Source organism: Scatophagus argus, chromosome 13 (assembly GCF_020382885.2).
Source record: "Scatophagus argus isolate fScaArg1 chromosome 13, fScaArg1.pri, whole genome shotgun sequence".
Lineage (NCBI taxonomy): Eukaryota > Metazoa > Chordata > Actinopteri > Scatophagidae > Scatophagus > Scatophagus argus.
In genome coordinates, this window is record NC_058505.1 from 17,355,910 (window position 1) to 17,379,478 (window position 23,569).

Below are 23,569 nucleotides of genomic sequence, written 5' to 3' on the forward strand. Positions count from 1 at the left end.
CAAAGAACTCTAATTTGTTTAGCTGAACTGGAAATATGGCAGACACATGCAGACCAAAAACTGTGTTGCTTTGTATTAAAAAAAAGAGATATTTGACTTTTTTTATGATGAGTGAAGATGAAACATAGCAATTTAAGAATATGTTGAAAAGTTTATCTTACTGTTTCATGTATTGGTTTAATCGAGATTCATGTCTCTCTGTACATTTCCAATCCAACGGAGAGTAAATATTGTGTTATATAAAAAGTATTTTTAAAAGAGATGATGATGATATTGTTTTGTGTACTTCATGTCAATGCCAATCCATGGCTAATCAGTTAATTGTACATGAGAAAACTACAAGCAGCCTCAGGGACCACCCTGAAGATATTAATATGGCTGATTGTTTTGATTCTGTCAAGCGATTCAAATTTGAGCTGAGTAATATGTTATCATGTTGATGGACGCTCTCAGTTGATCAAGACACACGGATCATTGCTGTAAACCTCAAAAATATTAAACAAAGAAATGGACAGTCCTGAAGCAAAGTGGGATTTAATAGAAAGATTTAATCCAGAATTGAGAACAGGGTATTTACTGTATGTACATGCAACACAATATGAATGTACAATATAAATACTCCCATGTGGATGCTACAACATATTGTAACTTCTTGCAGCAACACTTTATAGTATAACAAGCATAAAACACATGTGGTGGGCAAGTTAAACATTCCATTTCAAACAGCCTACAACCATCAGATAGAAAAACATGTGAAAGTTTGAGTGGTGCGTCATGTTTATTTATCAAGCCTTTCATTTTTCTGAATGTTTGATGATTATTTACACAGAAGGTCTTCTCTAAAATGCTCGATAAATACATGACAACATTTGACATCTATATTCTGAAAATTCCATGTGCTCCCAGCTCCACTTTAAGTATTTCATAATTTATGCAAATGTCGGTGTATCAATACTCCTGTATTTTCACTGCCATGCACATACAACCCTAATGAAGCTGAAGTGACTGACTGTGTTTGGCTGCACTGCATTCAGTGTCATTGGTGGGTGGCTTGTCACGGGACAGAAAGGCTGACTGTTGTTGTTGGAGGTGATCCTGAAATAGTAAATGACTCATTTTCTGTTGGTCAGAAAGTGAAAAAAAAAGAAGCTTGGGTCATGCATAGTCATGGTTTTAGCGATTGAATTTGTGTAAAGGTTTGAAGGAAGGTGCAGTCATGGTAAAACAGGCAGCTAAGTGGAGAAAATACATTATTCAGACCATCCACCCTAGTCAGGCTTGGTTTTGGTCCTTGAAAGATTTCAGCACATTTTTTTCCAGACATGTGGAAACACTACAGCTTCTGAGAAGGGACATCCAGGGCAGGACTATAGAGTAAGGGAGAAGAGATAAAGGAGAGCCTCATGGATGTTTTAGTACTGCTCAGCTGTAGCTGCAAGCCATCTGAAATATATGTTTACATTATTAATGGCGATGCACATTATTTCAAAAGCATCATGTTGTACATGAGGAGACAAATACCAGAAGCAACAACATCAAAAGTTCCACTGTCATATTTGAGTACAAGTTAACCAATAAACATTTAGTTATTGGATGCTTGACAGTTTGCCACATGCACCGGCATCTTTGAAAAAATACATACTGTATATTGAGTACTTTTACTTAAGTTTTTCTCGTCTTAAAGCTGTAGTAAAATCCTTTGTTATTCCCACGTTCCATTAATCAAACAGATCATGTTTGTGCCATGAATTATGCATTTGGCCTAAAGGTAAGACATCACAGCTGAGTGTGGGGTTTTGGCCTGCTTCTCAGAGCTCATATCACAATTTTTCCTTAGGTTTTTCCCTGCTCTTTGCTAGTTTTCATCTTCAGAATCTGAAGTCTCCACTGACTTATTGCGTAATGTAGAACATCTGCAGGGGAAACATCCGTCAGTATTCATTGAGCTTATTAGGTGAAGCATTTACTGTGTTTCTGACAGATGATTGTCTGATCTGCTGGTAAATACAGGCATGATTCATCTTCAGATTACTTCGATGTTCTCAGTGTGATTAAACAAACATACAATGTAGCTCTGACAAATGTGCAAGAAGAAGTGCAGACTCAAATTCATTTAAAGTGACTTCAAGGTTAGATTCAATGCAATGCAACAACGAGAACTTTGCTGTTTGGCAAATTGTAATGTTTGGATTGCATCCGTGGACAGCAGAATAATATTCTGTTTTCACTCTGGTCACCCAGAAAAAAGCTCTCTTACCAAATTCAACATTAAATCTTTATCTTTCAGTTGCTTTGCTTTGTCGTCTGTGCTGTCAGTCTGTGAATACAAAAAATACAATCATCACACCAGTCATCATGCTCTCTCCCCAGAGTTTTGCTCCTGAAAGTCCCAAGGGCAAACATCGGCCATGACTGCAGGTTTGTAACCAGAACTCAAAGAGCTCTCTTTCTTCTTCTCTGGTGATTTTTTAGTCTGAGCAAAGCTGGTGTGTGAGGGCTCGGTCTCCCGGGAGAAAACCTCCGCCCTCTTGCTCTCCATCATCTCTGGGTCCCTGCTGGAGCTCCTTCGTCGCTCAGAAACCGGCCCACTGCACTCTGATGACTGGCTAACGCGTCTCCTCTCAGAAGGCGGCTTGCTGGAGGAGCTCCGCCTTTCCTTGCTTTTCTCCCTGCCTTTCTCCTTGTGGCTGGACGAGCAGGAACCTTTCCGTTTCTTCTTGTGTGTGGTGGGGCTGTTGCAGGTCTTCTCTTGTTTAGGTGAAGGTGGGCTGGTGTAATCCCATGGGCATATCTCTACCATCAGTGAGGGAGGCTGCAAAAGGCTCCCCGTGGACTTGGAGTGGTCTGAGTGGAGCCCCTTGGGTTTACCATCAGTGGGCGTCACGCTTTTCTTACGCCTGATCCTGTCTGGGGAGATGGAATCTGAATCTCTTCCCAGCATGGGCTGCTCATCGAATTCCCAGGGACAGACGTCAGGCTTAAGAGGAAGAGGAGACCTGGGTGGTCGAGATTTCCGTGTTTCCCTGCCTTCCTCCCGTTCTCCTTTATCTTTGGAACGGCGTCTGTTGGATGGGGACTGCCCTCCTTTCTGCCTCTGCTGAGACCGGCTACCTTTGCCGATTCCAGAGCCGCTGCTGCCTCTCCGGCAGGTGGTGGTTTCTCCAGGAGCTATAGAGACATGTTTCTGTGTCTTCACTTCGGTGGGAGTCTGAGGTTCTTCCAGCTCCCAGGGACACACCTCAGACACATCGTAAAGGTTCCTACCGGTTTCAGAGCAAATGGATGGCTGGCTGCCACTCACCTGTTAAATCAATCAATAAAATACACAACTAGTGAATCAATTAGTGCATTAATCAAGGTATTTTTTTAGGTAGGTGGGATGGAACCTCTGTCTCTGTTCAAGGATGATTTTTGGAGTTTCGCTAATTTAGTATTTGACTACGAGTGCAGAACTTTTTTGTCTACGAGTGCAGAACTTTAGGGCAGACCAGCGGAGACTTGAGGGTGTTGAACGGTTCGCGGAATCTTGGGATCTTGATTTGTCTCTGTCCTGGTCTAAAGTCTGGTCAGAATTTAATTACCCACTCGTCTTAATTGGCCAGAGAAACAAACAAAACAAACAAGTAACATCTCAATCTTCTATCATTCTCACTACTCACTACCAGTAAGTAGTTGCTCTGCTCTGTGTAGGAGGGTCTCCATCCACTGAGAGTGATTGAATGTTTTGGAAAAAGATGGTAGGTGAAGCTTGAAGCTTGAATTAAGTGAAAAACTACTATTTCAAAGGTGAAGAATTAATTTTTGCTACACAAGGCAACAAATCACATTTAAGAAGCTGAAAACAGAAAATGTTTGATTGTTTTTCATTAAAGACTCACTGCAGATAAATTTCCAATTAACATTTCAGCACTCGAGCTAAATAACATGTTAATGGGCCAATCAATCTGAATCTTGGACTGAAAATATATAAAAAGCACCTGCTGTTTCATGATGCCCATCTTCATAGGCGTCTTCGAGTACTCCACTGACTGGCTGATGATCATCTTGGGATAATGCTCAGGTGTCTCATCTACTTCGGACAGCATCCTCTCCTCCTGCCCCTTCAGACCCTTCTTAATGGCATCCTCCACGCTTTGAGTCTTGTTGGTCAGGCCTGGCATCTTCTCCTTGGCACTCGCAATTACACTCAGAGACTTCTGCATGATGGAGGTCCGAAGGTGGACAGGTTTCTTCTCATGCGTTAAATTGTGAGCGCTGGCTGACTTCCAGAACAGTGGAACGGATTCAGTGGACTCAGCTGGTTCCAGCCTTGGTGGGGTCGCAGCTGGTTCCAGCTGCTTCTTGGCATGTTTCCGGCCAATCAGGGAACCCAGAAGAGAACCCTCGCCACCTCCTCCAACAACTCCAACAGGAGTCATTTTGTCTCCAGCAGTTGAGCCAGCTTGGCTTCCAGTTTCCTCATCCTGGTCACAAACATGGTCAAAGCTGTGTGACTTCTTCAAGCCCATGACTTTGTTCTTCAGGGAGTCATCCCGAGGTTTGCCTGAGGTTAGATTTACACAATGAAATGCCATTAAAGTGGTTGCTTGTGGATATGAGTTTACATATCAGGCTAGCAGGCTCCAAGGTGGTAATATGAGTTTGTTGGTGTGTCATTTGAAGTACCTCAGCAGCTATTGGATGGATAGTCATGAACTTTTTCAAGTATTCATGGTCAATTAGGTTAAAACTTTACTTTGTCCGGTATTTTGATTTATGACTAAATACCTGCAAAACCAATCCTATCAACCTCAGATGTGCTTACAAGAACAAGCTAAACCATGGTATGTTTACCACAGTTCAGTTTAGCTGCATCATTCAGTTCAGGGTGTTAGTATTGTTCATGCTGGCTTACTGTCACTGTCTATGTATTCTAGCTACAACTGTGTTTTAGAGCTGGCTCCTTTTTCCTAATGTTTTCCATTCAAAATGTGTATTTTTCTAAACATAACTTGCCTTTTTATATATTGTTGAAGGAGATGAGGAAATCACAAGCAAAACCAGGATATATGTTTGAAGATAAGCAACAGAATTTCAAGAGTTTAACAATATAAAAACAGTTGAAAAAAAAAAACATGGACAGATTGAAAAGAAAAACCTGCAGGCTTTAACTCCCCTAACAGCTCAGTCATATACTACATTTCAGTTGTGAAAAATATCTTAACTTCCATGCTGTTTCCATCACCCTAACCACAGTAAACAGGTGGAACACATGATCTTACTATGGTGACTCGGTTCAAAAGGGTTTCTCCTCAGGGTGCTGCGGTTGCTGCCATGTTCACTGCCATCCTCACGACTGCACTGCCGGTGGATGTGCATGGTCTCAGGGATCTCTGTTATCCGTTTCATCAGGGAGCGGCCCAGACCTTTCTTTGAGTTACGCTTCTTTTGTAGGTGAGGGTTGTTGGCAAGCATCTTTTTACGTTTGTGGACTTCCAGCTGGGCATACAGCTTCCTCAACTCATCCTGAAGAAAAAGAAGGGGACTTTAAATGCATGTACATATGCACCAGTTACATATATTCTGCAGTTCCCGACAGACCCAACTCTATTGTTAATGGCAACAAAGATCTGTCTCATGTGGCATCATCTTGTTGCTGAATCTTAGCGGCATAGCAGGAGGAAAGCTGGCATACTTGCACTTGAACAGACTTAAGATCTCGCCATGATTCTGAATGTTAATTTACCCGTATATCCTCAGGGTCCAAGCTGTGCTCACTCCACGCTGAGGTAATGCTGTTGTTGAGGTAAGAGCCAGATCTTCCCATGTCCAGCTCTTCCTCATAGGCCTCAGTGGCAATATCATCCCTGGCCTGTGTCCCTTTGGACAGGAACTGAGACAGATGGAGAGCAAGGTTAAAGACGGCATTGGCACTGAGCCAGCTGGAAGGGTGAGGAAAAAGATGTAAAACTATATGTGAAACCTCTCAAACATCTTACTTTGGCCTACAGGATGCCTCTGATTAGATTTACTGTATTAAAAAACAAATATCTTGCTAAAGGGGTCATATGTCATGGGATACAAGTGAACATTTTCCTGTAGCAAAATATTTTTTGATATAGATTTGATGTAGAAAAACTGTTGAATATGAAAAAATGCTAATTATATGAGATTCATATTTTTATACACATTTATTTAATATAAGGCTGATCATTGCAGTCACTATATTCATTTTTAACCCCAAGTTAAGGATGGCTCCAAATTCAAGTTTTCTTTATTCAAACTAGTCTCAGTCAACTGATACTGAAAAAAAAAAACCCTCAGCAATATCAACAAGTTTTCATTTAAGGAATAAATATTCAGATTTATGCAACAAATACACAAATCTGAGATGAGGTTGCATTATTACTATTACTGTTATTACAGTAACACGTTAAGGTGCTGAGGCGAATGATCTTTAACAGTCTGTTATGATTTTGATTTAATTTTCATGACCAAATTATTTAGTTTTGCCTGAAGAACAAATCTAGAAACAAAGAGAGGCCAAATATTTATCCCATATTCAGGAACAGATGCTGTGTGAAATTAACATCCTCCCTTTGTGCTTAATTATCTGAATGTACTCAACTGACTTGCACTTCTGAGGTGCCTAATTAAGAAAGAATGAAAGAATGGAGAGCACTGATGTTGTATTGCATTTCTCACACAGCAGGAGAATTAAATGTTTTCTATCAGACTTGAGAGATTGCACATAAAGACTCCCGCTGGAGTGCTTAGCTAAATTACTAGAACCACTAACACAGTTTGAATGAGTTTAAGGTAATGGTAGCAAATGTGTCTGAGCACATCTGGGTGCATGTGTGTGTTCCAAATAGCTGATATCAAATGAACTTAGGATGATTAATGCACTGCTGTGTATACAGGCTTCAGCACAGCAGTAGCCATTGCGGAAATGCCTCTGTACTAAATATCACCATTATAATTGAAGGGTATTTGGGAAAAAAAAAAGAAAAAGTTAGAAGAAAGTAGGACGTCTGCACTGATCACATTCATGAAGCTCTTTTATGGGAGCTGCTTCTCTTCTACATTTATGTAAATACCAGAATTCTAAGGAATTACATTTGTGCCCAAACCTGAGCAAGCAATTGAGCACAGAACAAATATTTTAGCAAGTAAATACACTGATCAGCCACAAAACTGCAACCACCTGCTTTATACAATATATGGACAAAAGAATTGGGTCATGTGACCATTACACCAACAGGAACTTTAATGACATTACAGTTTTGCAACTACATCAGCTTCCACTCTTCTGGGAAGGCTTTCTGTGGGAATTTTTGTCCATTCAGGGGTTAGAACTACTTCTTTTGCTTTGGAAATATTTGGTTTAATATATTTAATAACTGGTTTAAGATGTGTGATATGTTTTATGTAGAATAGAATCTCTGTAAAATATTAAGCAACAAACCGTGAAATAAATGTAGTGGACAGAAAAAGTACAGTATCCCTCTGAAGTGTAAAGGAGTAGAGATGCAAAGTGACATAAAATGAATATACTCAAGTAAAGTACAAATACCTCAAAATGTTACATTAAGACAGTCCTTCAGTAAATCCTGTTAGATTTGACCACTGACTGACATGCCAGCAATGTATTAGCAACGTGGTTCATGTGCTGCAGGTATGAATTGTTACCTTTGGAATGAGCAGCAGGCCCAGGGTCACAGTAACAGTCAGATGAGTGTGAGCAAAGAACAACATGAGCATCCAGTCTGGGTGCAGCCCCAGGACCAGAGAGAACCTGCAGAAAACCATCGACATCGAAGTCAATACGTCAGAGCCAGCTGAACTGCATACTTGGTGTTTAATATACTCAAACACACAAATAAACACAGACAATAAAAGCACCCTTTAGTGATTCTCTGGATGAGGAGAACCAAATAAAATGCACCACCCTGAGGCACTCCACTTCCAAAAACAAAACTGACTGGGAAATTGTAGCAGCAGAAGCAACAGTACACTGGAATGAGCCGCAGATACAAAGAAATACTTGACATAGGTTTTAAAGAAGCTAATCACCAATATATTTTAACATATTTTACTTTTTGTTTGTTGCTGATTAACAAATATTAGCTTCTTAACATGCTCAACTAAAATTTTATAAACATTTTACTCACTAAATATGTTACCACTGTTATTGTGTTATTGTTATTGTTTAGCTTAATAAGTACCATTGTGCCTGAATATGGCCTCCAAGATTTGCTTGCATGGCTGTAGATTTTTTTGTTTAGTTTTATTCTGTTTTCTGCTCTTTCTTCCACATTGAAACAAAATGTTTAACTCCTCGCCCAGAGCCTTTGTGTTTCTGTTTGTTTCTCTGAATGGCATTCACATGGGCTGAAATCAAATGGATCAGCCCTGTAGGGTTTTGCTACTTACTGTCTCCAAAATAAAGTTTAGCCACAGGATTTAGCTTCTTGGTTGCTGTGAAATGTTGACAGCTCATACAGTATGTTTTCATCTTTATGCCTAACAGCGGCTCCAAAAATTTTCCAATGTTGTTCACTGATTCTCAGCATTTGAAATCATATTACTATTCCTTCCATAATTTATTTCCACAGTGATTCCATCCATAAGCAACATAATGACAGAATGTATGACTATTTTGGTCCTCTGGCAGACTGACCATGAACTCGATGCTCCCTTTTAAACCTTTCTCTGACACTTTTCTTTTTTAAAAATGCAATTTCATCAGTTTGTTGTCTCACCCTGTTTAATTTACTTTATTTTAAAAATTTGCTCTGTTTTGTTTTGTTTTAGTTGATAATGTGCTATATATGAAAAAGTTTATAGAGCTGAGCAGAGACATTGTTTTCAAGCACCAAACCAAGTAATTTTGCACAAGAGAAATTACATTCATTTCTGTCACCACTGATTCAATCCAGCCATGTGCACAGTCCATGTCAAAGCTCTCAGCAATTTTAGTAGCTTTTAGCTTCCTTTAAACACATGTCATCATTCTGATTGTTGCAGCTGTTTTAAAATCATAGTTCGTATTGTATTCACGAGCACCAGTACAGGTAATTGCTCCAATTACTACTGCAGATTGTTAAAGATACACAAAAGCCTTAAATGGGTTCTAAAAAGTGGCTGCATTTTGGCACCAATTTTCCACAACTAATCAAAACCAGACACCATGACAGATAAATCAATGCAGTTATGAGACAGCATCAAGCTGAGTATTGCGTAAAATCTGTGAAGAGTCCTGTTTACCAGCACCAAATGCTTTAGTGCGTGTGTGAGACAGAAGGAGACCTGGAGAGTTGTTTGTCGAAGGTCCACCAAGGTGGCTCTGGGGTCCAACCTTCGTCATCAGTGCCAATTCACATTCATTATTCACATTAGATATCCAAAAGCATAATGTGTGTGTGTTTCCATCAGTCCCAACCCAGCTCGCACACACACCACATCCTGCACAAGTCGAGCCTTATCTCTGAGCGGCAGCAGCAGACTCACTCTGTCAGCTCACAAAAAAAAACCTCTCTCACACACTCTAATGTTTTATTTCCTGGCGAGCACGAACAGCTTGATTTATAACAGTTTCACACCACTGATGAAGGTGTACCCATTGGACTTTTCAGTTTCTCAGCGGATTAAAAGGATTTGATCTTTTCCTTTTTGTCCAACTGAGCAAAATAGACCTCTGCCTAAATGAACGAATATTCAATCACTAACAGTTTTATCTGAGAAAGTATGGCAAATGAAATTTTTTGCCCTGGGCTCCTGCAGGCACACACACATAAAACCACCTGGCCGGTTTTATTTCCCCTACAATAGGGCTGACAAAGTAGTGAAAAATAGGTAAGAAAAGGTAACAATGTGCATGTTACTACTTCCACAATTCCTTACACAGTTCTGGTTTTTCAGCTCAAACAGACAAAGCCCATGTTCAGTCATAAACACAGCACACATGAAAACACAAACACTTAATTGAGAGTCAGAATTGACAGTCACTCCTGATTTTGTAGTTCAAAAATATGATTAGTGCATAAATTAAAACATTTTTGCTCTTTCCTCACCTTCCTTTTGTTGCCATTATCTGTGTTACTAATTAAACTGTAAGATGCACAGTACCTGCATGTCTATTCCTATCTAATATGCATCTCAATCAACTGTTTCTGTAAACTTTTCACACAACGCAGACATGAAGCAGCTGCTAAAGTAGAAAAATCACATTCATCACACCAGATTCCAGTCTGCAGAAAATGCTGAGAAGTTTAATGTGTTGTTCTGTGTAACAAAATGACACATAGGAACTAAAAATGATTCTAACCATTTTAAGTTAGTTAAACAAGGTGAAAACACAACACTGACATATGATCACTTTTTAAAGTGGTTACATCTGACATGTTAGCTAACGGTGATTGAATTCCAGCAGACAAGATGCAACATTAGCATTCATTTGAATTTGTGTTTCTGCTCTGTCCCCTTTTGACTCCAATATTTTTCCCATCAACTCCTGAGTGCAGTGTGGTGTTGAGCAGGTATGTAGGGAGCAAATAAAAGTGAAGACAGGCTTATAGCCATGGCTAGCAACAATGCTGAAAAATGTGAGAATCAATACAGTAAAGTGGTGGCCCATAAAGTCAAAACAATAGACTAAAAGATGCTAACAACCCCTTTCACTGTGGGTCTACACAAAGATATTAGATGCATTGTTAATATCGGATAAAATAACATTCTGGTCAATGCAGTCTTAAAGATGGCGTATTTCTCTAAAGAAGTATGGGCCATGTGGAATTCAAGAAATAATTCAATGAGCCCTTATCATCCCAAGGTTTGTGTAACTGATTAAACTGAATGATGGTTATTCAAGCAAGAAGACATTGAAAAAACTAAAAACGTTGTTTAGATAGATAGTTAGATAGATACTTTACTGATCCTGGGGGAAATTCAAGCATCCAGTAGCCCATTACAGCAGTGTAGGTTAGTCAAAAGTAAAATTTGATTGAGTACATTATGTAACTTTCCACCTCTGTGTGAGACAAAAGACAGACAGACAGTTACAGGGTACAGCGTTTATTTTGGGCTCTGGCACAGTGGCTCTATGCTGTGTCTCTGCCTGGGGAAGACATTTCTTATTCACCTCCTTTCAAGTGGCTCACCCGGGCGCTCTGCTGACACTGTTCATTTCCCTGATGAAGGGGGTGGGTGAACTGTGCCTTTCATCTGACATGTTCAGCACTTGTTATGCCTGCTCTAAGAGCCGAATATCTCTTATTATGATTAAACAACAGCTTGTGCCGCAAGAAGGAGTGAAGTCGTGTGAGTCACTTGGCATTGTTCATGCTATTTGTCATACTATACTGTCACAGAGTTGTTCATCAAGAACAGTAAGACATTTCATTGTTTTAGTCTTGCTTAATGTCTCTTTATATCCACTTCTCTGTACCTTCCCCTTGCTTTTACTCTGTCTCAGTACAACTACTACTACAGGCAAAATTTTGCCATTCACTCCTGACCACACATCTCTTTCTCTCACTGATTGTAGACACCCACACCTGTTCCACTGCCTTTTGCTCACCCACCTGATGATGTGAAAGATGGCTGATATGAGGAGCTCATTGTAGATGGCCACAGCCATGTAGCGTGGCTCATGAAAAGCAGAAGGTACGGTGCGGACGGCGTAGCAGAGGTAAACGCCCCACAGCAGGAACAGGAACTCCGCTGGGATACAAAGGGACAAAAATGAAAAAAAGGTCACAAGGAATGTTTGGAGGTAAGAGTCAAAGTTTCATTTTATTAATTTCCTAATTAGGCATGGTGTCTTTTAGCAAATCTTTGTATAGTCAAAATAGGACAAGCAACAATCAATCCAGAAAGTAGTATTTTTTTTAGTACACACACCTCCCTTGAGGCTGGAAACTTTTGTCTCTTTTAAAAGAACAAAGTGCCCAACTCAGTCTGAGGCTTTAAAGTAATGGTTCAACATTTTGAGAAATACACTCACTTGCTGCTTTTTAGTGAAATGAGAAGATTGATGCCACGCTCATGTCCCTGAGCTAAGTACAAAGCTGCAGCTAGGACCTATCATAAAGACAGGAAGCAGTAGGAAACAGCTCAGTGTTTAACACACAAACATGAGTGGCACTGACCTTCTATTCTAACTCTCAGAGAAAAATTTCCCAAAATATGTTCTCCAAAATCTTAAGCTATTCATTTGAAGGTTGATTTAGTTGATTTAGAGACGTGTTTCCTCAACCCTGCTCTGACACTTGATGCTGACTGTGTTGATGGTAATATTGTAGTTTCACATTTAGCAGGTCCTAATTTAGCAAGAATTCCCCGTGTTTGCAGTGTTTCCCCGATGGGAGGCAGCTGCTTCTTCGACAGCGTGTTGACATTCCTGTTATTGTCTAATCTCACCAAGGACACACAGCCTGACCGTAACACACAAGAAGATGTCTTGAAAAAGTTGGCTTAACAAAAATCACATTAAAAGTAGACCAATATTTCATTATTGCCTAGGTTGTCAGTGTAATGAAATTTTAAAGAAGAGCAGTTGAAAAAAATCAATGTGAATTTTTTGGAAGGTGATGAATCGCAGTCCTTTAGGGTTGCTGCATTTCGGAGGTATGAAATTGAGTCTAATAGAGCTCGTATTTGCCTTTCTGTAGTGTAGAACAAAAAGATTATCCTTATTTTACTGTTAAAAAAACTGCATTGTCAAATGAATAATATTTTTAGTTTTTATGTATATGAGCATATAAAAATTCCAAATGAGCATCACCAAGTCAGAGATTGTCCTCTGACACAAACTTTTATATGAGCTAGTTTTTTTGTTTGCATACAGCAAAGAGCAACAAGAAGTGTGCCAAGTACTGTGTTGGCATATGAGCCCATAAAGTCTTTACAGTGATTACAGTCTATTAATATTCATGAATAGGCCTAGTCTATAAATCATCACTAATTACATGGCCCTTAGCCTCTGAATCAGGGATGCACTGAGAGCTGCTTGCAACAGGGAATAAAGAGGATAACAAGTCGAATGCAGATTAATTTCAGATTCAAATTAACTGCTTATTGTTAGCATCAGTGCTGCTTTGCATCAGCACCGTTTTGCTCTGCTTTTCAAGACAAAATGTTCATTTAAAGACACACGTGTTCCCTTGTCAATGTCATGACAGAACAAGTGAAAACGCAGAAAAGCAATTAGTCGAATTTTCACCGACGTGGCAAGTGCTGGCATTGCTAGAATCCTCTAAAACAGCTTCGCAGGGTGCTTCCTGTCCTCCATTACTGTCCTTCTTGTCCCTGTGTGTTCTCGCTGGCTGTCAGAATGAACAGCGGGGATCCCTCATTTCCTGTCTTGTCTTGAACGCACACACAGATTCGAAAACACACTGGTGTGCCCTACGTTTCATTCACTTTAAAGTGCGGTATTTGTGCGTCTGAAGATGCTGCGTTCCTCTGTCCTGTCTCCAGAGTGTCCTCAGCTGTCCTCCCTTCAACAGCTCCCTCCTCTTCTTCTCAATTCTCCCCCTCCCCAGCTGGTGGAAAACTCTCTCTGCATCGTTGCCCACATCCCAACACGCTTCATACTTCACAGGATTCACTTTTCTTTTTCCCTGCCACTTCTTTCTCTCTCTGTGTATGTCAGTCTATAAGCTTTCAGAGACAGACCGAGCATCTCTCAGGGATCCATCCTCACCCCTCTTCCAAACAGGATTAGTCTCCCCTGCTGTCAGACTGTCTTCAGTGAGGTGCCCATCACTGACTTCTGCTTTAAGAATTGGTCATTAGGAAGCTACTGTAACACACACGCACACACACACACACACACACACACAAACCATCTTGGTACTTGCAGGACACTTGAGGAAAAGTACCTGCAACTTCTCACCAATACTATCACTCTTCACGCTTGTGAGATCAATAATGCTATCGGTTCTCATTTTAGCGATTGTACAAAAATGATTACTTTTGTCATGGGGTTTTTTTCCTCTTTTTGCTGACAATCTGATTGTTTTAGGTTGTGGGAGAGGGTCTTCTTTTTCCTTGGTCTATATTTCTGTTTTATACATTACATTTTCCATATGTGTTCCATGTGTGTTCATATATATGACATTTTCCATGTCCTGTTATACATCCAGTGCTAGATTATTGTCGAGTTAAAACAAGCCTATCCCCTGGGAAGTCCTTGGAGACATGTTTGTGGCAACAGGCTGTAAAAACAAATGAGAGACTTGGCAGCACCTTGTGCCCTCTGGAGGTGTTCTGCTTTAATGCTGGTGGCAGCCAGACACACTGTAAGAGAGGGCTACTCCATCATGTTTAGCAGAGTAACCTCCTCAGTGCAAGGCATCATTCATTAAACTGTTTGTGAGCAAGCTCATTTGGGAAAGGTGAATAAAACAATGGCCACGATCATCAAAATTCATAACTGCATCCATTTTAAAGCCAAGGTTTTACAAAATGCTTCCTCGAGGGCAAGGAACTCAATAAACAGACTCATTACTGCACAATAATGTCTTCTGGCAAGCAGGCAGCATGTTTTGGACCATTTTATGCTTTGAGGTGGCTCTATTCATCTCTGACAAGACGCAAAGATGTTTATCACATTTACACAAAACTAAGTTTCCCCAGCCTGCCAGTTTATTTCTGTCTGACGTGTTTTGTCACTTGAACAACAATGGATGCATTGTGCTTAAGACTGGCTGGTAACTGACGATGTAGCTCAGCGACTTAAAACAGTCCCCTATTTGTGCAATCTATTTGCTGTAGGTACCACCAGCTTGTATAAAGAGGACTGCACTGTCCACAATAGATAAGTCAGAAAATTCCTGCGAGGTCGGGGAAAGTCTTTTCGCTTTACTGTGTCCATCAGATTATTAACCATGGCAGGCTGTTAACTCTTTGATCACGCCGGAACTGGAGCAGCAGGACTTTAAACCACTAACTTACAACCCTTACAAACTTTTTAAGAAATGTCACCAATATCAGTAAAAAGAATGCAAAACACCTAGATATATGTCAGCGGCACTTTCTATATTTCTATGTAACTTCATGTAGTCTGCTTTAAGTGTGTGTATTTTTTAAGTCTAAAAACATGCTAAAAACATACAAGTTCAGAAAAAAGGCGCTGGAGCACTGCGAAATGAATGGATTTCTAGAATATACCAGCATGACCAAAATGTGGTATCAGGAAGTTTTTCCACCTGACCATGTCAGCAGCTTTTACCAAAAGCAAAGTTTCTAAACTACCTGAGCAGCCCAGACCCAAGCTCTTTACATTTAAGTGTAATGTAGAACCCAAGTTTCCTCACTTGTCATGTGAAGACATCACAACACATCAGGAACATGACCAATTACAAAAACCCAGAAAACACTCACTCACCGACAGCCATCATGTAGTCCCATCGGTCCAGCAGACACATGCTGAACTGCATCCCTTCTGGGGTGAGCCCTGCTGTGATCAGAGCCTGATTTAGCTCAGGGTTCTGGCACACAGCGGAGGTCCAGGCCACCAGGAACCACAGCACAACCAGCAGAATCACCGCCAGTAGCCGCAAGACCCGCCAGCTGGTCATGTAAGGCGTTCTCTGGGCCGTGCGGGACAGGAACACCTTTAACACCCTGGGTGAGGCAGCAGAGAGGAGGAAGAGACTGCTGAGTGAAATGATGACAAGCAGTGAATAAGAGATTCTCTCTCTGCAACTGACAACTCACACCCCAGGCTGCTGCTCTTATTAATATGCCCACTTGAATTAAAAGCAGCAGGGAGAAAAGGGCACTGTTATTTCAATCCATTCACGTTTGTTAAGCATGTTCAGTTTAATTTATGTTGTAATATCTCTTCAGCTGAAGGGAGAAACGAATGGAGGGCAGAAGTCTGAGAGAAAAACAAGGGTACAGATTTGTTTGTGTGTGTGTGTTTGCAGTCTATAGAGAAATTTAGCAACTTGGACTTTCTGAATTTTCAGCGTGGATTGGTGGTTCAATGTGATTGGAACATATTCGACTGAATGGACACAGAGACAGTCTATTTGTGAGTTGAAAAGTATTTACTGTCATCACCCCATGCACACAAGACAATACGACCTCTGTAAAGGCAACTGAAACTGCCACACATCAGCTATAGTTTTAAAGTGATCTAATGCTGGATGAGGGGAGCTGTGTGAAGACAAAGATAGCACATAGTTATAGAAATATCACCATCCAGATATATCAACAATCTGTTCCGTGCTCATCTGCTCTCTCTCGACCAGACTGTGACAAATCTATCTTATCTCTGATATGTTCAGGGGGACGGGGCTATGAGAGCTTGGCCCATAGGGCAAACTTCACACTCAGCGAGCTTGAAAAAAAATCTAATTGGTAATTTTGCCAAGGGAACACTCTGGCTGGCCTTTGACTCCCTTCTCACATCTCAACAACACTTGCTCAGAGCTGAAGAGCAAGAAGTGAATGTGTGTGTGTCTGAACAGATACTTCAGCAGGCAGACACAGACAGACCAAACCTGATATGAAATTCAAATGTGCTTATTGGCAAGATGGCATGCATGTGTGTGTGTGTGTGTGTGTGTGCGTGTTCACAAGTGCGCAGACAGAGATGGAGTTGAATTATTGAAACTGAGAAAGGCTAACTCATAGTGCAGGTTAATATCAAGAGAGGAGGACGAAGGAGAGAGGATGAGGGGAGGGGAGATGAGGTGAGCAAAGGCGAGGGAATAAAAGATGGCAAGTGAGGAGAGGAGATGAGACAAAGAGTGGAAATTAGGATACAAGGATAGATGAGGAGAGGAAAGAGTGTTGGGAGGAGAGGAGCGGAGCAGGAAACGAAACAAGATGGGATGAGATGAGGACAGGAGAGGCAAGGAGACGGGAGGAGGGAAGGGGTAAGGAGTCCAGAAGAGGAGATAGAAAGAGAGGAGAGCAGACAGGACGACATGAGAGGTTTGCCTATTTTTACTTTTATATTCACTTTAGAACCCTACACTACAGACAGAAATAATTCATAGGAAGGGGCTAAAACAAACAGGAAATGCCATATCTCTCTCAGATGATGATTGCTACTCTTCTGATTCCAGTGCTTTGAGTTTTAGCTCACAGTACCTGTACAGCTTGAGGATGACAGTGCCGTACATGATGGAGAAACCCAGGAGACGAACCCACCTCAGGAGAATACAGCGAAACACACTGGGATGGAAGTACAGGACCATCACCTGTGAAGTGGTAGGACAGTGTTAGTATCCACACTGACATGCACTGATTTTACTTTATTTCATCCTGTCATAGTCACACAGAGGGAATCAGGCATGAAAACGAACATGTGAGAACCCGAGCTGGAGGCAGATACTGTAAGCCTCCAGAGCTCCTGCTGACATCCCATTACTGTATGTTTCTCGTATGTCAGCTGCCAGAACACATTAGACATGAAAATCTGATGGGCTACTTCCAACTTGTTCATGTACAAGTAACTGCATCTTAGAGCTGTACGATTATGACAGAAGTCAAAACCACACTTTTTGGCAAATGAATTACACTAAATGTACGAGGCTGTCATGTTTTTGTCAGTTTGGCAGCGGCTCAGTGCTTGGTGTGAGTTCCAGGTCACACCTATTCTTCTTAAAGACAAGGCTGCGACAGAGACATTTCTCACATGCCAAGCCTTAAAGATGTGTGCCTCCATTTGCATTTCTGTTGCAGCTGCGTTTCATTCCATGAGTGTGCATCTCAGCAGGACACTACATGTCAAATCTGCGGTGACCCGAGTGAAGCCGAGCACCACATTTTGCTCTGAAGATCCAGTGCTCTGTGCTCATTTCCACTGAAGCAAAGAAAACCAGCTTCACTCACCTTATGGGAGAACCCCGTCATGTTAAAGCATGACTTATTCCTGATTTAGCCTTATCTGGCTGTTAAAATGTGCTCTGCACTGATTCAGACAAAACATACACAGCAACAGATGCTTTAACCTTGATGATTACAGGCTGCTGAAATCCTCTTGTCAGCTGATGAATGATAAATTTTATAATACAAATCTGTAACCCTATCAACGTTATTCCTTTTGTGTGGAGCACCTTCAAACTAGCTCCCAAACAAATGTGATACTACCTCACCTACGTATTCTAAACCAGGTGTTAGCAGGTGTTAAACTGCTAAGCCTTGCACTAAACAAACAACAAAAAACAAACAAAAAACAAAAAACAAAACCCCAAAATTCTAGAAATGGGATCAGCCTTTTCCCTGCTGTTGTGTTGAGGGTACATCACGCCCATATTTTTCTTACAGATCTCAATTTCATATTATTTTTAAGAGAAGACAACATAACAAAAAAAATCTTTTCTGGATGGATTCTCCAGATAGCCACACATGACAGCAATCAAACAGCAGAAAAAGTGACCTAACTGACATGAAAACAATTGGGAGATGACTTAGTATTTAAGGTTGGAACAATTAATAAGAATAATAATTACGGTTGTCTTCTCTGAAGAGACATGGTAGACCAATTTACTATTGTATCATATGTGATTTACCTCGCTGCCCAAGAGATTAGAGGGCACAGTGAGATATTTCTCCTGATTATCTATTTTATAACTTCTTCTACACTTAGTCTTTTACCCTGTTATTTGAACAGATCATCCATCTATAAAGTCTGTCTAAATGTGTCAGCCCTGTGTTGGACAGCCTGTGTAAGTGTGTAGCTGAGTCAGGCTCCAGCACCCCACAACACTGAACAGGATATGGTGGGTATAGTTGGATGGATGGGCGGCTGAATCCCTGGGGAGTACAGCCAGTGATTGATCTGGGCTCCTACGATGCCTTGGCATTCAAGAGACAGCAGCTATCCAGAGTAATTAAGCTTAAGTAACAAGAACACCTGTAACCACTTTTCCTCAGAAAAGACGCAGAACATCTGTGGAAAAAGCTACAAAACATGCAGTCAACCTGGAGAGTATGGCAGTGTCGCTGTGAGACGTGTTGAAAGAAAAGGGCAACTATTCTAGTTGGGAACTGGGAACATGAATAATAGTTTACATTCTGTGTTAGCTCCAACGGAAATGCAGAGTAAAGGGTAAGGTAAAAAGAATCATAACATTTTATGCCGCTACTCAGGAAGTTAAAAGGAAGGCAGAGTCTCCAGATGACATGTAGTGAAGATGGATAGGAGTAATGTTTCAGAGACACGAGCAGGGAGCTGATCTGCAGCTTGTTATTTGTTTTCATCATGACAAGTTTTATCATCACATGTTTTTTGTGCGCTCTAATACAGTCTTAAAATGGAAAAGATCAGTTTTACCTGTTTCTACTAAAAAGTATCTCAGTGCCCAGTCTGTCCACTCTCAGTTCAGTCTATATACAGACATTTCTCTCACCTCCTAATTAAGAAGATGACATGTAGTCAAAGCACGGAGTGCAGCAACAACAGCTTCCTTCCATTCACAATCCTCATCAAAACCTCACAGTGCCAGAGACTGTCATTGGTATTCTGGTCATAAGATTCCTGGGAGCCAAGTCCATTTCATACCCAAGAACAGGAATTATGGCTGTTCCTTTTTAATGCTCCACTACCAACTGTGAGTCACTGCTGCAGCTCAGGATCTGATAAATTAGTTGGTATAGGAAAGACAGACAGGGATGTATTAAAAGAAAGGTTTTATTTCATGTATCAATTTCAATAAAAAATTGGTTCCAACAATTAATCCCTCCATGTTCCCGACAAATATTCAAAATACAGTGATTTTGTGGAAAACAGCTTTAACATGACTCATTACTTTAATACTAGTGATTTTCTGAAAAATTATTTTTTTTTTTAAAAGGAATCAACAAAATATAATATGGCTACTTGCTTTCTTTCAAAGATGTTGATAAGAAGATTGATATCCATTTCATGCCTGTGCATTAAGTGCTTAGCTCCAAACAGGAAGTGATTAGCTTAGAGAAAAGATTCAAGTCATCAGGGGGAAACAGCTAGCTGGCTCTTTCCAAAGCTTAAAAATCAGCCTACCAACACCTTTAAAGCTCAGTGACTAACACTGGTTTATATAGATTGTTTGATTCCTACACAGGCAGAAATATATAAATAGCAATTTGTGAATTTATGGATAATTTATGGATAATTAGGCACATCAAGCAGACACGCAGACAACAAGCAATTGTTTCTGGCCACCTGGTGAATATAACTCCTAATTTAAATAATCGGCTTTTTAGCTGCTAAATGTTCCCTGATATCAGACTGAATTTGGTAATTGGTTATATTCCATCGGTCAGCCCAGTGAAGTGGACTCATTGGAAAGTCTGAACCCAGACAGTGCTAATTGCTCATCTGTGCTCACCAGCTCGCCTGCAACTTTTTCTGACTCTGTGGTTTTCTCACTACAAGTGAACCCTTTTACATGACATGTAGTCATTTGATCCATTGTTGATATACAAACACTGTTTTTTGTGACCATTTGTAATATTCTTCTCTGCTTCTGTGAAGAATTATGCTAAATGAAATAATGGAGCAGACAATTACACAAAGAACCCCCTATCAATGCAGCAATTCCCCTGGCACTTGCTCAGCATGTCCACTCTCCCTCCTGACCTCCAGCCTCTCCATGTCTCACTCTCATGATAACCCGTGGTTGAACTAAGCATCCCACCTGGCACCTTCATCTCTTTGCCTTCTGAGCAACATACAGCCTTACAGCTCTCTGGACCACAACAATAAATCACCTCCACAAATTAGAGGTGGAAGTAGGACACACTGTGTCTTACACCCACATACATGAATGTGGAAATGCACATGCACACAACACACTCATAATTCATTCTCCAATCCTGCCAGCACACACATATAAAAATGCACAGAGACAGGCAGACACAAACAGTGTCACACCCTTTCTGCAGTGCTACCCATGTGGACTACAAAGTCACGGGGGATTGCACAATAAAAAGCCACACTTTCATACCACCAAGAAAGGAAGGTGGCCTTCTTGGTTTGCATTCAACCTCCCATGCCTCCTCCATCAATTAATCAGCAGATGTATTTTTAAAACAACTTGTGCTAGAACTTGATGGACTGTTTAAAAATGCATTGAGCACCAGAGCAGAGCAGCTGCGCCAAGCTTAGCTGAGGAGGCTTCTGGTGGCAGCAACAAAGAACCAGCAGCAGCAACAAACGTTAAGACTGCAGGAGAGGAGATACAAAGGTGAGACGGAGCATGCAGAAAGGAAATAAAAGAAAAACATGAGGGGAAGGGGGGGAGGCAGGGAAACGGGTAAAGACAGGCAGGTAAGGTGCTAAGAAATGCATAAAAAAGCTGTGGAGACAGCAGAGCAAAGGGAGGAAGAGACCCTTGAGTGTATCCAAGTGTGTGGCAGGATTTTTTTGGGGAGCTATTCTTGGTACTTGAGTTATCCTTGAGGTGAATGGGGGAGGGGGTGCATGGATGGATGCAAAATCAAATCCATTTTGAAAAAAGTGTGGTCACACAAGGACAAATCTGCCTTGTACCTGCGGCCCTTAATCTGCTGCAACAAAACTGCCAGGCTTTTCTATGCTAATGCAAATATCTTTTCTTATGGTAACGCTCCAGTAACTGTAGAATACGATCAAAACCTTCATCCCCACAGTCAGCCGAGCGCTCTGCAGCTCTTTCTTCTCAACAGATTTTGTTTTTTTTGTTTGTCTTTTTTTAAAAAAAAAATGGCTAACATCCAGCCATTGGGCTTTGTGTTTGAGGAGAGCAGTGCTCAACAGCTCACTGTTGGCAGTCTGTGCAAGTATTTGAAGGGAACGAATTCCCGGGTTACATCAGATCTCCCTGTTACATGGCGCTCAGGTTTCTTCCATCTGTTTCACTGCTAAAGATGGGCTTCTGACGCAGCACTCCAGGTGCACTGTGGGCTGTGTGCACAAGCGTAAATACACTCATATACAATGCACGCTGGTGCCCACCCACACAGACCTGTTCACACACACAGACAATAAAAAGGCTAGTGAAGACACATGCACAATAAGTCACACTATGATGCATTGTGTTTGTCCAGAACATGATCAGTAAAGTGCCATAACAGCACCTAGCCGCAAATGGGAAGCAGGGTTTATTGCTTTATTTACATAGTAAACAACAACAACTCATGTAGGATATACCAGCTTAATTTTTTCAGTACATTTAGCTTTACTCAAGAAAATGCATCATATCAAAAGCATGTCATTTTAAAGTTGGAATCATTCTACTGGGGATGTTATTCAAATGATTAATTTCAGCAATCACCGCTATTTCATTGTTGGTGGCAGAATCTGCCATTAGAAAACAAGTGACAGTCTGCACATTTCCAGCTCCTCAGCAAGGTAATCAACATCTTGGTAATCAACTCCAGTGAAAGTAATGAAATCAGATTGCGGTTGTCATGGTATCTGCTGTATTTCTGACAAAGCAGTTAGCTGCTCAAGGAGTGTTTGCTGCTGTGTAAATTGTGGGTGCTATTTAATATCACAGACTTACTGGGAAGTAGAGCAGTAAGGCCCCAAACAAGATGGTTTCCAGTAGAACGAGACCCGATGTACGGATGCTCTGTTAATGAGAGGGAGAGAGAAACAACAGGCAAACCAACAATCAATCACTGACAGTGAAAAGGTGACACATTTATGATATGGTGTGTCAAGGCAGCTTAAAAAATTATGGGACCCCTTAAATTATCAGTTACAGATCTTTGTTCAGCTTTGTGAATTTGGACCATGTCAACAAGATGATGAATATGATGCATCAAATTTGTGCTGTTACAATGTAACATGACACACAAGGATCAAATCCCATAAAATAAATAAAATCATGTATATACATATATGTGTGTATACATGTGTATGTGTGTGTGTGTGTTTTGTTTTGTTTTTATTTTTGCCTTCTCCTGAAACAAGAATAAGAGTGACAACAGCACTTAGCTGGGTTGAATTTAATTACCCACATTACCTTCTAGAAGATTTCTTGTGTTTTTCTATGTAAATTAAGACGGCTCGAGGGACATTTCTTGTGAACTGAAGGAACGTAGGGAGAATTTGAAGCACAAATATCTATAAATAGCATACAGGGAGAGATTCAACTCAACGTTGCCTGAGGACTGGTTGTAATTACCCTGCGCCGTGAGAATCTCATATATATTTTCCTTTATTCTATTGGAAGAGTGAATATTACGCAACACCTTTGCTGTGAATCTCTGTGGATTCAAATTACCGGCTCATTCTGTTGTATTTGTTGTGAATGTTGATGCATGAAAAAAAAACCCAAACAATAAAGCATAGATGTATTGTCTTTCATTTGACTTAAATTAAAGGTGCCCCCTGTGAAATGCATGTGAAATTATGCATTTTAAAGCAAAGATACCGAGCAAATGAATGATCTAACTTGTTCCTCTAAGTAATTGAAATCCATTGACAGTGCTCAATCCATAGTTATCAGTTAAGTTAGTTTATGTAATGTCTACTTGTAAAGCAATTCACTCTATGAGCCATCTCTGCTAAGTGTGGTATAACATGTTGGATTATTGATTGTATGTTTTGGTGTCAAGCACTATGTGTGAGCGACAGCAGAATGATTAAATTCGC

General features: G+C 40.7%; 1 protein-coding gene across 1 annotated transcript in view; it reads right to left on the reverse strand.

Moving 5' to 3' along the window:
• Nucleotides 1-534: 534 nt before the first annotated feature.
• LOC124069983 (probable G-protein coupled receptor 158) overlaps nucleotides 535-23,569 on the reverse strand; it is a 52,071-nt gene continuing 29,036 nt past the window's right edge. The window contains exons 5-13 of the mRNA XM_046409555.1: nucleotides 22,473-22,541; nucleotides 17,092-17,201; nucleotides 15,374-15,612; nucleotides 11,565-11,703; nucleotides 7,672-7,777; nucleotides 5,726-5,872; nucleotides 5,262-5,505; nucleotides 3,978-4,543; nucleotides 535-3,301 (exon numbers count right to left, since the gene is read on the reverse strand). Of these exons, the coding sequence (XP_046265511.1) occupies nucleotides 2,354-3,301; nucleotides 3,978-4,543; nucleotides 5,262-5,505; nucleotides 5,726-5,872; nucleotides 7,672-7,777; nucleotides 11,565-11,703; nucleotides 15,374-15,612; nucleotides 17,092-17,201; nucleotides 22,473-22,541 (2,568 nt within the window). The 3' untranslated portion in view covers nucleotides 535-2,353. The remainder of the gene's footprint in view (nucleotides 3,302-3,977; nucleotides 4,544-5,261; nucleotides 5,506-5,725; nucleotides 5,873-7,671; nucleotides 7,778-11,564; nucleotides 11,704-15,373; nucleotides 15,613-17,091; nucleotides 17,202-22,472; nucleotides 22,542-23,569) is intronic.